At 45.3% G+C, this 13633-nt stretch overlaps 1 protein-coding gene across 1 annotated transcript in view; it reads left to right on the top strand.

The window, feature by feature from the left end:
* The first annotated feature begins 6051 nt into the window (after positions 1 to 6051).
* Positions 6052 to 13633, top strand: part of HDGFL3 (HDGF like 3) — a 56892-nt gene continuing 49310 nt past the window's right edge. The window contains exon 1 of the mRNA XM_075558053.1: positions 6052 to 6270. Coding sequence (XP_075414168.1) covers positions 6187 to 6270 — 84 coding nt within the window. The 5' untranslated portion in view covers positions 6052 to 6186. The remainder of the gene's footprint in view (positions 6271 to 13633) is intronic.

The raw sequence follows: 13633 nt of genomic DNA, 5'->3' as shown, positions 1-13633 counted from the left end.
GGAGGCATCTCCAGGGTTCTTGCAGGTCCCAGCGTGGCTCATCAACAGGAAGATGAAGGTAGAGAGAAGGGACGTTCCCAAGATCCTCTGAATGAGAAGGTCACACCCACAAGAAGATACCATGAGGCTGTAACCTGATTGACAGGCTAGATTCCACCCCTAAACTTGTATACATTCAAGTTGACACAAATTATGTAACTACCACACCAAGTATGATGTCCCCCCAGGCACTGGTTCCTCTGATGACATATCTACAGTATGTAAGCTGAAGTCTTGTGATCTTTGCTAATAAGGCACATTCTGGCTGAAAGTATGTTGAGAACCAAGTTTCCTCTCATGTAACTCTCTCTCATGCACCTACATAAGGTGCTCTGGCAGCACAAAGGTTAAGCATGTGGCTGTTTGCTGAAAGGTTGGCAATTCACACTGACTCAGCGGCCCCTTGCAGAAAGATCTGGTGGTCTGTTCCCATAAAAATTACAACCTAGGAAGCCCTATAGGGTAATTCGACTCTGTTTCATGGGGTCGTCATCAGTTGAGTACTTACCAAAAGGTATATAAAAATATATATGAAAGGGAGGTTCTCCTAATTCTCTTTCCATTACTGTCACTAAACTATGTTAACAGCAGCAACAATAAAGGGACTATTAACCAACATATAATGAGTGCTTACTATGTGCCAGACTCTGTTCTCAGAAATGTGTATGTACCATCTCATATATAATTAATAAATCTGGGAGGAAGAATCGATTCTAGGAAATTAAAGCTGCATGGAATGGGTGAATTTGAGGAGGAAGATTTGAAGGAGCTCCTAAACAGAGTTTTATTCGAAAGCTGAGTGGAAGAAGAAAGAGAAAAAAGAAAGGAAGCTGAGTCAAGAGATGAAAAAGGAGGACGACAGCAGGCGTGGGTCGGAGAAGCCTGCGGGTCTGGGTGAGAAGAGCAGCAAAAGGTAGATCAAATGGCCAAGGCAGAGCGGTAGCTCACAAGGATCTGAGGATGCGGAAATCAGATGAGCTCAAAGGCAGCTGCGATTACCAGAAGTTCTTAAAAATGAACCCAGTTTTACTGCCCTCTAATTCATGTAGCACGCAATGCAATGGTTTAAATATGTTAACAATTGTGCAAACAGCACCACAAGCCACTTTAGAACATTTTCTTCATTTTTAAGATATGCCACTTTTTAAATAAAATAATAAAATAGATTAGAAATACACTAGAAAATTTAGCCTGGTGTCTTTGCATTTTCTTGGAGAATTTTAGAATTTTGTTTTATTGAGCTATCATTCACATACCATGCCCTAATGGTTTAAACATATTGAAAAGTGTTGGGCCATCATCACCACAACCGACTGGAAAGCATTGTGCAATCATTGCCACAAATGCTTTAAAACATTTTCTTCTATCTTGTACTCATTAGTATAAGCTTTCCATTACTACTCCAGCCTCTTCAGGCATAACCCTAAGAAACTGTTACTCTACTTACTGTCTCTATGGATTTACCTGCCCTGGATTCCACATAAAGGCAAGTATACAAAGACAAAACAAAACAAAAAAAAACCCTAACAATGACAATAAAATAAAACACAGGGAAACCTCAATCCAAGTGAAAGCAGAAAATAATAGTAACTAGAATAAATTAAAAATGGGTCAAAGGGGAAAACAAATGACAGCACGTGAAGTTTCAGTATCTATTATCTGTCCTTTCCAAAACACTATTCACACCCTTGGTCAATGGTCTGAGGGAGTTCAGTGGAGGCTTAATCCACATGGAGACTTTGTAAATAACTTTGGGGCTCTCATTGCCATCCCAATACTTTTTCAAACCAGGTGCTCAAAATTTAAGCTCTAAGCCAATTCCCTCCTCTGATCTTAGAATCTATTATTTACAATCCTCGGATCACATGGGTGGGCATGTTCCGTTTGTGTGGGCTTAGTTGGCATCACTGAGATGACTGTACGTTTTAAGACAAACATTTTAAGAGCTCAGACGCTGTACTTTCTAGCAGCTGGTCCCATCTGACTGTTTCACCACACTTTGTTATAGTACCCATTTCTTCAGTGATCAGTTCATGATGGCAACTGTTCAGGAGGACCACATCATAAAAACTAATTGTTCTTAGATTAGGGTTTATGACCAAGTGTGAGCTCAAAAGTCTATTCAAATATATATAAAGTTTATCTATATCCCTGGTCTACTTTACAGGCAGCATCGTTAGCTTTTTGAGAAATAATTTATGTAACCTTGATGAGACATTTAATAATTCTAATATCATTAATATAGCCAATAATAAAGATTTTAAGGTATTACTGAAAAAGAAAATATATATGAAAACTTTTTAGACTTGAAATACACACATGTCCACTTATACAGGTTAAAAACTTAAGTAACCTGAACACTGTTTCAGAAAGCAAGGAGGGTTAGACACGAGACACAAATTTCAAATATGTTCACTCATTAAGGCAAAACTCTGTCTCCAGGACTAAGACATATCACAGAAAGTATGAAAATAGCAAGTACCTGGTGGTCTTCAGTGGCCAATTATGTTGACACAGCAAACAGGCCAGCTCTTTGGACCACATTGACTAAAATAAAGCACATCGCTTCTTTTAAAGTTCCTGGTGATATCTATAAAAGGATTTCTATTCTGTTAACTCTATATACTATCTGCATAAGTTCTGAATACTATCTGTTAACTCTTTGAAGAGAACATTGTTCTGGAACAGCCACCGCCACAGTCCTGTGGGTAAAGCAGACGACCAGGCTGAAAGCTCCGTCCACAGAGAAAGCAGCGGGCAATGCCTCCCCCAGGGGAGCAAGGAGTTGAGGGGTGATCTGCATGTCCATCCTGGCTGCTTGACACATGGGCTCTTAGCCAAGCACATTAGGAGATCCCTGATGAGCAGAGAGAGGACACCCCGAAGGGTACCCTGTTATTCAGTCTGAGTCGGTTAGGATATGCAAGGTTGACACATGAGCTGTACTCAGCAGCCAGTCCAGCCTCCACTGAAAACCCTGGACCAGAATCGTCACTGGGAGAAGTCTCCACATTTCTCAGAAATAACTAGACTCCACCAATTACCCCTTCGGTAGCCTTGTCTTCAACTATTCTACTAGCTCCTTCTCAGAACAAGCTCTAATGTCTCCTGGCTTTGAAAACCGGCCAAACAACAGAACAACTCCCCCATCAGACTTTCTTGCGACTCCTCCACTGTTGGGAATGAGTTGTCTACACTTCTGCCTCTACATTTTCACCTCCCTCTCACACCTCTATGTCACGGCTCGATGGTTTCTACCCACCACCATTTCACTGAAACCATTTCTAACAAGGTCAACCAATGACTTTCGATAGCCAGATTCAACGGATCCATCTTGTCCCTTATCTTACTTGACCTCTGGTGGCATCTAGTTATCTGGATATTTCCCTCCTGAACTTCTTTAAATCTATGCGTCTATGACCCTCTAGTCCTGATGTGGCTGATCTGATGCAGCCTCCCGAGCAGGCTCGCTCATGGTTTCAACCACTACCTGTATTGTCTATTGATGTAACCCTCATAACTGCCTTTTGCCCGGACAACTTTCTCTAAGCCATGTATTTAGCTGCTCCCTAAACAGCTCCCTCTGGATACTCCATTGAAATCTCAACATCTCCCAAACACTCATAATCTCATCTCAAACTGGTCTACCCTTCAAAATTTTCCTTACCATCCTTTTGCTTAAGTCAGCAATGAAGGAGTCCATTTGATTTCTCTCCCATCCCGCCCAATGAGTCGGCCTGGCCTGTCTCAGTCCTTCCTGGTCTTCTGTGTCCTGGTGGGAGTTTCATACCTGGGTTCCCCACCTTGAGCCCCTCACACTCAACCCCATCTCCATACTGGCCACCAGTGATCTGTCAGAATCCAATATGACTAGGTCCCTCTCCCACTAAAAGTCTTCTCAGGCTCCCAACTTCTAATCTTTCCCATCTCGTTTTCCTCCTCTTTCCGGTTTCCCGCTTGTGACCACAGGGAGGCCAGATCTTATAGGGCCAGCAGCTAACAGCTAGGGCTTTGGCAGCCAGTCAGAGGCTCCTGAGTTTGGGATTTGACAGGAGAGGCTACACAGGTTCTATTCACTGTCTCATGAATCGGCTGTGACACGATGACAGCTGTCCACAGCAGGTTCTACGAGTGTGGGACACATTCACCAGAGGTTATGGCTGTGGCAAAAAGATCCCGGCTGGCCTTTCACAATGAGAGACTGACTTCTTAGGACAAGTGAGGAAGGATGAATACCTAGGAAAGAGCAAGTCGCCAATAAGGTGACCAGATTTTAACATTGGTAAAGCGGGACACCATTGATAAAACTCTTATCTTGGCGAAATAGCCACATGGTAGCCGAAAACCGCGTACCCTAGCTTGTCGTGCCTTCTTTCCAAAAATTGGGACTTTTAAAAAAAGCCACAGGACACGGGAAAAATTGCTAAGAAGCGGGACGTCGGGTCACCTTACAGTAGTAAGGAAATGCCAGAGCTCCACGATGAACCAAGTAAATGAAGTACAGGACACGTGCCGCCTTTGAACCCTTAGGCCTGGAAGTCCAGCACCAAGGAACAAGGAGCTGCCACATGAAAGAAAACACAGACACCTTGGCTGAGAGAAGCTTTAGCTTCTGTGTGGGAAAGAGGGCAGGAGTCTGGGACGGCCACAAAGACAGACTGTGGCTTCTCCTGAGTATTCGTCAGGTCTTTGTGACCAGGTGGACCACAACAAAGTACTGACCTCTTACAGAGGGGCTCTTGAAGATGAAAGGGGCAGCACTTGTTCGTTGGGCAGAATCAGAGAGGAACTGGTGAAGTTATTCGATTTACTCCTCTCCGGGGAGAAGGCTGTGAGGAAGATTCTCATGCCCCAAATGTTTCTGAAAGCAGCCGGCTGAAAAGTTCCGAGTGAAACATGAATTCACACGTTGTTCTTGACCCAATGGCCTGGCTGCGTACATCACCAGGACTGACTGCCAATTTCCAACGCGTCGTCCCAAAGGCTGCCAGGATTGGGAACAAGGGACTTGTGCGAGTTGGTTTTTGTTTTTTTCCTTCGTAAAAATGGCAGGCCCAGAAGACCCACACGTACAGAAGTAGACCCGCTTACGAACTTTGGGGTCCTGTACATCCATGTTCCAACCCATCTCTGTGAACTGAGAAAACTACCCATGCGTGGAGCACAGCTTACCCTGCGTGGGGCACACAGCCTTGTCAAGGATGGGCCTGGGATGAGGTCCCAGGAAGGTCACTGACTCCAGAGTGCTTCTCCGTAGCCTGAAGTCCAGGGTAGCAGGACGCCCCTTCAGGCAGCTGTGCCCTGGCCTGGAGCGCCTGCCTTGGTCCCTGGCACCCCAGGCTGCGCGGGAGGAATTCGCCCTCGGGTAGCCAAGCGGGGTGGGCGGCTGGAGGGCGTGGCGAGTCGGCAGGAAGCAGGAGTAGGACTGGGGGGCAGGCTGGGGGCGCCCCCAGTGTGGCGCCCACGGCGGGGAGGGGGGGGTCGCTGGGTGGTGATTGGCTACCTTGCTGCTGGAAGCTCCCAGCCGAGAACAAAAGAGAGCGGCCGGCGGGCGTCCACCGGAGTAGGCGCTCCCGCCCGCCGCCGCGGGCTCCGGTGCTGGCGAAGGACGCACCCCGCCGCGCGCCCGCCCGCCCGCGCGCCCAGCAGCCGCGCGCGGTTTCCCTGCGAGAGGCGGCCGTGTACCTAGGAATTAACCGGCCGGCGCGGGAGGGGAGGGGAGGGGGCGGGGGACGAAGCGGGGGGGGGGGGGTGCGGGGCGCGCGCGCCAACAAGCATCAGATCGTGTTGGCGGCCGCTGCCCGAGGAGGAATTCGGAGGAGGCGCGAGGCCCGGCGCTCGCGCGGCGCCCGGAGCCGAGGGAGGCGGGTGGCGGCGGCATGAAGCGGGCGACGCGGCGCCAGTGAGCGGCGCGGACCTCAGCGGGCCGGACGCGGCCGAGCGCGCGCCCAGCGGCCGGGGGCGCCCCTCCCCCGCTCGCGGCCGCGACCTGCCGGGCCTGCTCCGCGCCTCCGCGGCCGCCTCGCCGCCGCTTCCCCTCGTCGGAGCGGCCGCCCGCGCGCCCGGCCGAGGCCCGCCAAGGGGGCGCCCGCGGCCGCAGGCATCTCCGGCGGCGACCCAGGACGAGCGCGCAGGCGAGCGGCCGGGATGGCGCGTCCGCGGCCCCGCGAGTACAAGGCGGGCGACCTGGTCTTCGCCAAGATGAAGGGCTACCCGCACTGGCCGGCCCGGGTGAGTGCCGCGGCCGCGCGCCCGCCCGCCTGCCCACCATCTTCCCCGGCATGATGGCGCGCCCGCCCCTTCCCCGGCGGCGCCGCCGCGGCCCGAGCGCTGCCCAGGCTGCAGGCGGAGGCTCCCGGCCGCGCCCGCCGGGGCCACCATCCTTCCGCCCCCTTCGAAGGCGGGGCCGGTCCCCGCAGGCCCGACGCGGCTGCCTTCCTCCTGGGGAGCGGGTGGGGACCGGGCACCGGCGCCACTGGCCGCGGGCGGAGGCATCGAGCCCGTGCCCGGTGGGTTCCGGGCGCAGAGCGAACGTCGGGGCAGGGAGCCGAGCGCGGTGCAAATGGCTGTCCACCAGCTGGCCCCGAGGGGCGGCGGGGAACGCCGGAAAGAGAGTGGTCGTTCTGGGGCCGGCAGGAGCCCCCCCGGGCAGTCATCCCTGCAGCCATCCGTGGGTGCATCCGTCGCCATCCAGACTTGTTGAGCTTTCCTTGAGCGCGATCCTGTGTCCCTCTCCTGCCCCATCATTGTCTGCCTCCCTGGGACCGGCCGTTCTTTTAAACAGACACTAAATGTTGGCAGGCGCTTACAGCTTGGCACCAGCCCGTGGGTCCAGCAAGCACCTTTTCAGCTCCATGTTTGTTTTAGGTCGGCACCCAAGCCTTCGCCTTGGCCTCCCCCCACTGTCCACAATAGCGCTTCCCCTATCTGGGTTGTCACCACACTCTGTTTCTAGAAAGCAGCTGCATGGAATTCATGGCATTTGATATTTTAGTATGCTCGTTGAGCGCGGACCAGCTACATACAGCGTGCTGTGTGTGCATTGGGTTTTTTGTGTGTGTGTGTGCATTGGGTTTTAAAATAGGTCCTATATGGTTGAAATTTTGTAATAGCCGTTGGTTGCTTGAAACATCCTGCGAAAAGGAGGGTCAAGGCCTCTTAGGGACCATGCTAGTATCCCAGAGGACTAGAAAGGCATGGGATATTTTGACATGGAGTGTAGTTCCAAAGTGTATTTTAGTCAAATGGAGAAAGCTAAAAAAAAGAGACATTTACAAAAGGAAGTGACATCATGGGTGGACAGACTGAGATTGACTGAAGTTGAAGTAGTGGATGGACACGATCACTGTGTTTTATTTTCCTTTTGGAAGAAGTCTTAATTGTAGAAAGGAAAGGGCACTTGGCCAGGAATTGGGGGACCCGGTGTCTGATTGAGATGCAGTAACAAGCTAATCGTGTCAGCAGTCAGAGTATGCACTGAGGCAACTATAAAGTGCTCCTTTCAACACTTAACATCCTCACAGATTCCAATCGGCTTGGGAAAATAACTTTTCTCCATGTGTGAGATGTAGGTTGCCCATAAGTAAAAGTTTTTGTGGTAGAGTAACTGGTTGTTTTTCATACTGTAATACTAATATTGTTTAAAGGAGCCTATTTGAGACTTTAGGAATCATTTAGGGAAACCCCTAGGTATAATTTTAAAGTAAGAAATACAACTTCTGGTGTGTAGGTGTGTGCATGTACACACACACACACAACCAGTTATATCTTTTAAAGTGAATTAAGAGGTTATCACTTGGGCATTTCATTGTAGCACATTGGTCACCTTTAATTTTACCTTTGAAAAAGATCTTCAGAGAACTTTTTAAAAGATGAGAATTTCATGGACATGCTGCTTGTTTGGACTGGCTACCTGGAGTCATTTGTGAAACAGAAAATTGCTGCTGACATGGCCCGGGTTATACAGTCTCTTGGGACAATTCAGTCAGTTGGCATAGCAGAGTTGACATCTGAGAGAAGTGAGAAGCGGATGAGCAAGAGTGAGAAGGTAGCAAAAAGCTGGAGAAGGAACAAGTCTCCCAGAGCCACAGGCTCATTTACCCTGGGAGCAGAAGCGTTAGTGCATGGGCCTCCCCTGACCGTTTGACAAGGGGTACAGTAGATGGGCCTGAATCGAATAAGAGAAAAAAAGGTGCAGCAGAACTGCAATTCTTATCTTAAAAAAAAAAAAAGAGGCCGAAAAGTTAGATCAGCCCAAATCAAAAGTCTCCCTGAGACTGTCACCCAGAGATCAGCTTTAAACCTAGAACCAAGCTTCCCCACCTCCCTCCATCACTTTGCAGCAGAGTAGCGCAAATGCATATTACCATAAGATTGGTGATTTTACTGAAAACCCTTCAGTGTGAGACCAACAGGTCAACAATTACCCAGAAGCAAAAGTGAGAAGGTACTGGAGCAGGGAAACTAAAAATACTGTAAAGGGAACAGACAACACCAAGAGACAGCTCTGATGAATGTAACGTCCCCAACCGACGATCTTTGCAGAATTGCAAAGGGAAACTTAACTTACTGCGTAAATCCTTCACCACAAACATGCAATAAAGTAGTATTTTTGAAATGTGATCAGCTAGAGAACAGAATTCAGATCCACAGGAAGGGAGGAAGGGTGATGGGTGCAGGGAAGCAGTTCTGGTTATATCATTGGCTGTAGAACAAAAATGCCTAAACGTTTTCCTTTGAAGCCAAAGCAAATTAGAAAAAATACAAAAACAAATTAGAAAAATGAAACAGTCTGTGGAAAATCTAAGTCTATTCACATTTAGCACAAGCTCCTCAAGGAAAAGACCAAACTCTCTTGGGGAAAAAGAAGTATGATAGGAAGCAGCATGTTACAATTTCTAAGGCAAAAGTAAAGGCTAGGAAATGAAAAACATTCTTGAGTGACTACTCTTGCTGGTTACTGTGCTGTGTACTACGTACATGTTCTCACCTCATTTTCATCCCAACTCCAGGAGGCATCTCTCATTTCACACCTAACGATGGTTTTGTAGATGCTGATGTTATAAAATACTAACTGGAAGAAAATCCTAGTTATTCAAATTACCAGTATTGTCACTTGATATGAAGGGCAGATATGTGGATTAGATGTTGTATGTTCCTATAGCATCACACCTATGAGGAGGAAAACCAAATTTTGATCATTGGGGGGGGGGGTGTTTCCAGCAGAATTGGTCCATCTTCGAAGTGAGTTTCTTGTTCTAGAAAATGTTGGTCCTAGCTTAAGCTCCTGCTTGTATGAGTTGTGGGCACAGAGGATTCAGACAGCTAGAAAATTTGCCCAAGTTAGATTCAGCTTCTGGCTATGCCTTACACTTGTGAGTTGGGACGTGTTTTGGAATCTTACTGTTTTAATGTACTAGTCTGTAAAACAGAACCATTCTCACCTCACAGCATGACAGCATATATGTTTCTATTATTTTGCCTGTTTAAATTTCTAACTCTATCATGGCATTATTTTAAATGATTAGTATTTCTCCATTTTGAACTCAGTGTTACAATCTCTTCAGTAGATAGCTTGTTTTCTCCTGACATTGTTCAGAAGAGAAACGTTGAAAGACCTGGAAAGTGGCATACCCATGTATCTACCATCTTGGTTGTACCGTTAACACTTTACTTGCTCTATCACATGTATGTTCATGTAACTATTCCTTTAGCGGATTGGACTCAATGGCAGTAATTTTGGTTTGGATCCAAACAAACCAGTACATTTTATTTTAATGCATTTCCAAGTGAAGTGTAGACATCTGTATAATTCACTTCTAAACACTTAAAAGTGCATGCCTTTAACTAGAGGTCAAAGATTATTCTTTTATAGAGTTCTTTTTTCTTTCGGAGTAAAATTTACATGACATGAGATGGCATTTCTCTTACTTATCCTAAATGTGCCATGCAGTCGATTTGATAATAGTGGTATAATCCAACCCCCCTGCTAAGATACAGATGAGCACTGCTGGGAAAGTGCCCTCATCTCTCATCCCAGTTGATTCCTGTGCTTCCTTTCTCCCCTGCTATTCAAGGGTGTTGTTTTAGCACGGAACGGCAGTTGTTTCTAAGGGGGTACATTTTACTATATAGGAGTACAAAAGTAGATGTTCTTTGAGGCCTAAGGATTTACTAGCTTAATACCAAATAAGTAACACTTCAAAAGCAAGACGGTTGGTAAAAATATTTTTGATCATGCATTGCTAATATGTATAAATCTAGTTTAAAATGTAAGAGAGGTCTTCAAAAACCATGTGGAAATATTAGATTATTTTATAATTCATTTTATTCCATAAACTTTTTGAAGCTCCCTTTCATACATGTATACTATAAACATAGGAAACTTAAAGGGGTGTGAAACATGATACAAAAATATTTTAAGGTTTTTATTCATAGGAGATTTAAAATCATAGTGGTAAAATACCATTGACAATAATAATATATTAAGCCCGTATTTAAAATACTTTGGATTTCTGAAATGTCTTTTGCCTAATTCTTATGAGGTCTGAATAGGTGGCCACAATTTTTATCTTCCAAAGAGATTTATTGGACTAGTAGGGTCAGTCTTGCTAGTCCTTAGTGTTTGCTTATACTTAAATTATGAGTATAAGCTTCATAGGGGGTTCTTTTTAACCACTTGTTCATTTGGTGAGAGTTGTGTTAAAACTAGATAATAGAATCCATTATTTTGCTCACCTAGGCACGAACAGGTGGCAGTAACTCACAGTGTGCCCAGGGAATAAATATGAATGCTAACAGTTGTGTGAATGAGGACACTAGTGTCAGTTTATATGTTAAATATTAGGAAACTTTCTTTTCTAGCTAAAAAAATCAGACTAAAATAGAAACTCCGCTGTTTTCTTCCCAAGCTCCTCAAAATCATCTTGTCTAGCCCTTTTCATGTGACATTACCCTGCTCTAAAATATGGAAAAACAAATCCAATAAAAGCTTCAAAACGCTTGTTGCTCTTCAACGAATGATCATTTTTTAAATTTAAAACTCGTGTCTGAGAACTTACAGACACTGCTAGTAGGAGGGTAAATTGGTAGAATCACTGTAGAAAACTGGCAGGATCTAATAAACGTACGCCTCCCTTGTGAGTCAGCTGTCTGTTCTACGTCAGTGCCCAAGAGAAGTCAGTGATGAAGCCCACCCAAAGACTTGAGTGCCCTTATTCTTACTGGCATAGGCTGAAAACAATCCAATCGCCCATGCGCAGGAAAGTGGCGAAAAAAACCCAGACTACTGCTGCCAACAAAGTACAGATGAGTGTCCAAATAAAACACTGAGGAAAATGAGCCAGGTGTAAGAGAGTGCATTCTGTAGAGCTACATTTTTAGGGTGTGTAAAACACCATGAAAGAAATCAGACTGGTTACCTCGGTGGTGGGCTGGATGGGATAGAGGTGGCGGGAGTACTGACGGGGAGGCACTGGAAATGTCCTGTCTCGTGATCTGGGTGTGGTTTCTTTGTATGGACACATGTGAAGATTAATTGTCATACTTAAGATTTGTGCATTGTACAGTTTATTATTATACCTCAATCTGAAAAGGTGCTTTAGATAACAGTATCTTTGTGGATTGAATTTCACTATTCTTAGTTTTCAGTGATATTTTTTTAAATCTCTGTAAGCCCCGAGTCCTCCCAAGTTGCATATTCCTATTGTTCATTGACAAATTCAGAAACTAGGAAGGTAAGTAAAAGTACTGCTATAAAGTGTTTGCTAGAAACCTTAATTGAACAAAGATAGCAAATATGTCGAGCTAGCTGAGGTGTTTCAACGTCTCAAGTACTTTACACACTTCTTTACGTCTCTTAAGCCTTCCCCCAGAGTTTGTGCTACTTTATTCGTTACCACGTCAACACAGCTGTTGTCTAGGGACTTAAGTCTTGTTCTTTTGAAATGTTCTTGAGTTTTAGGAACAAAGAAGTCTTGAAGGGGCAAGATTAGGGCTGTGGGTGGGATGAATAAGGTTTCCCGGTGAGTTCTCCTAGGACAGGCCTACCTGCTCTTGAAGAATGCACTGTGTTGTCCTGATTGGGAGGGTGGGAATCCTCAGTTTACTTTTTCCTGGCACTTTTCTCACTGGTGCAGTTTTCAATTTTCTTATAACTTCTTAATACGCTCCTATAACCACCATGCATGTGCCCTTTGAGAAATCCTATCAAGTTTGGGAATCCTAAAAAACAGCCCCCATCCCCTTCTGAGCTGACCCCTGCCTTCACTTTGACTGGCGCAGCAGATGTGCTTAGAAACCACTGTTTTGATTGGATCTTTTCTGGTTGTTTTTAATCATGCTAATGAGGCGAAAACAAGTGTGTTACTGAGAGAACATTTCTGCAGCTGTCCACTGACTGCAGAGTAACCCCATGGAGGTTTGCACTAACCTAGTGGCTTACCTCTGTGTTTACTTATTTACAGCTGACTCTTGAGGAGTCTGTCTGTCTCTGCCAAAGGGGTGCTTTGCTTCTGTTGGTCCTTTTGTTCATTTCATCCTGAACCACTGCTCATCTTTTTCTTTTAATCTGGCTTTCAGCCTTTAACCTGATGAAATTTGAGAATAAAGCACTTGGCCTTACCATCATGGGACAACCTAAAGATCTTATTGATTGAATTTCTATTGAGCAACTGTGTATAAGACATTTTGTTAGATGTTGTTTTTTAAATTTTTTTTTCATTTTTGTATGAGTAGATAGAATTTGTAGTCATTTTGAAGCACAGTGGTAATTAAATAATTCCCATGTTTTTTGTTAATTTAAACATTGGCTGGAAATCCTCAGTTTCTGATCCATAGCACTTTTAGTTTTGTCTACCTTTGACAACTGAAGTATGCAACTTTGTTCCTGGAGACTAAACCAATTTTCAGTCCCATGTGAGTTTGTTGTTGTTGTTTGTTGTTTACTGAAAATAAGATGCTATTAAGTTTCAAATTTTTGGCACACGTCCAAGTCACTCCCTCATTAATTGCCTCATTATTCACCATTAGCCCAGGGAGAAAAAAGGCAACTTAAACCTTCAAGACCAGAATGTATGTTCAAACAGTAGACTCTACACATGGCACACCCTCTTTAGGATGTCTTCACAATGGCCAGTTCGCCCAAATTTGGAAATTTTTATTGATTCTCAGAAGTCAGTTTTTACTATGTAATATTGTCTTTGTTTTGCCTTTTTGTCATCTATTTTGGGACAGATGGTTTAAAATTAATATTCAACTTCATGGAGAATGTCTAGTTAGCAATAAAAATATGATAGAGTAATCCATATGGGAAACGTAGTAGGGAGGAGAGCACATATCTCTGTTTGCTGGGGATCGCTGTCTCCCATTGCGGACGAGATGCTGGATCAGAATGCCGTCCACTTGTTGCGGTTCACTCACATGTGGCAAGAGGCTCAGATCGCTTTTGCCAGTGCACTGAAGAGCAGTCTGTTAACTGTCACTGAGAGAGTTTAAAAATAGTCTTTCAGCCACTAGGCAAAATAACTTTTTGTTTATAGACCTAATACAAATTGAGGCATGTATTTTATATGCCTTTTAATTTCATACTTCTAAA

This window comes from Tenrec ecaudatus, chromosome 9 (genome assembly GCF_050624435.1).
Source record: "Tenrec ecaudatus isolate mTenEca1 chromosome 9, mTenEca1.hap1, whole genome shotgun sequence".
Taxonomy (NCBI): Eukaryota; Metazoa; Chordata; class Mammalia; order Afrosoricida; family Tenrecidae; genus Tenrec; species Tenrec ecaudatus.
This window is presented reverse-complemented; position numbering and strand designations above follow the sequence as displayed.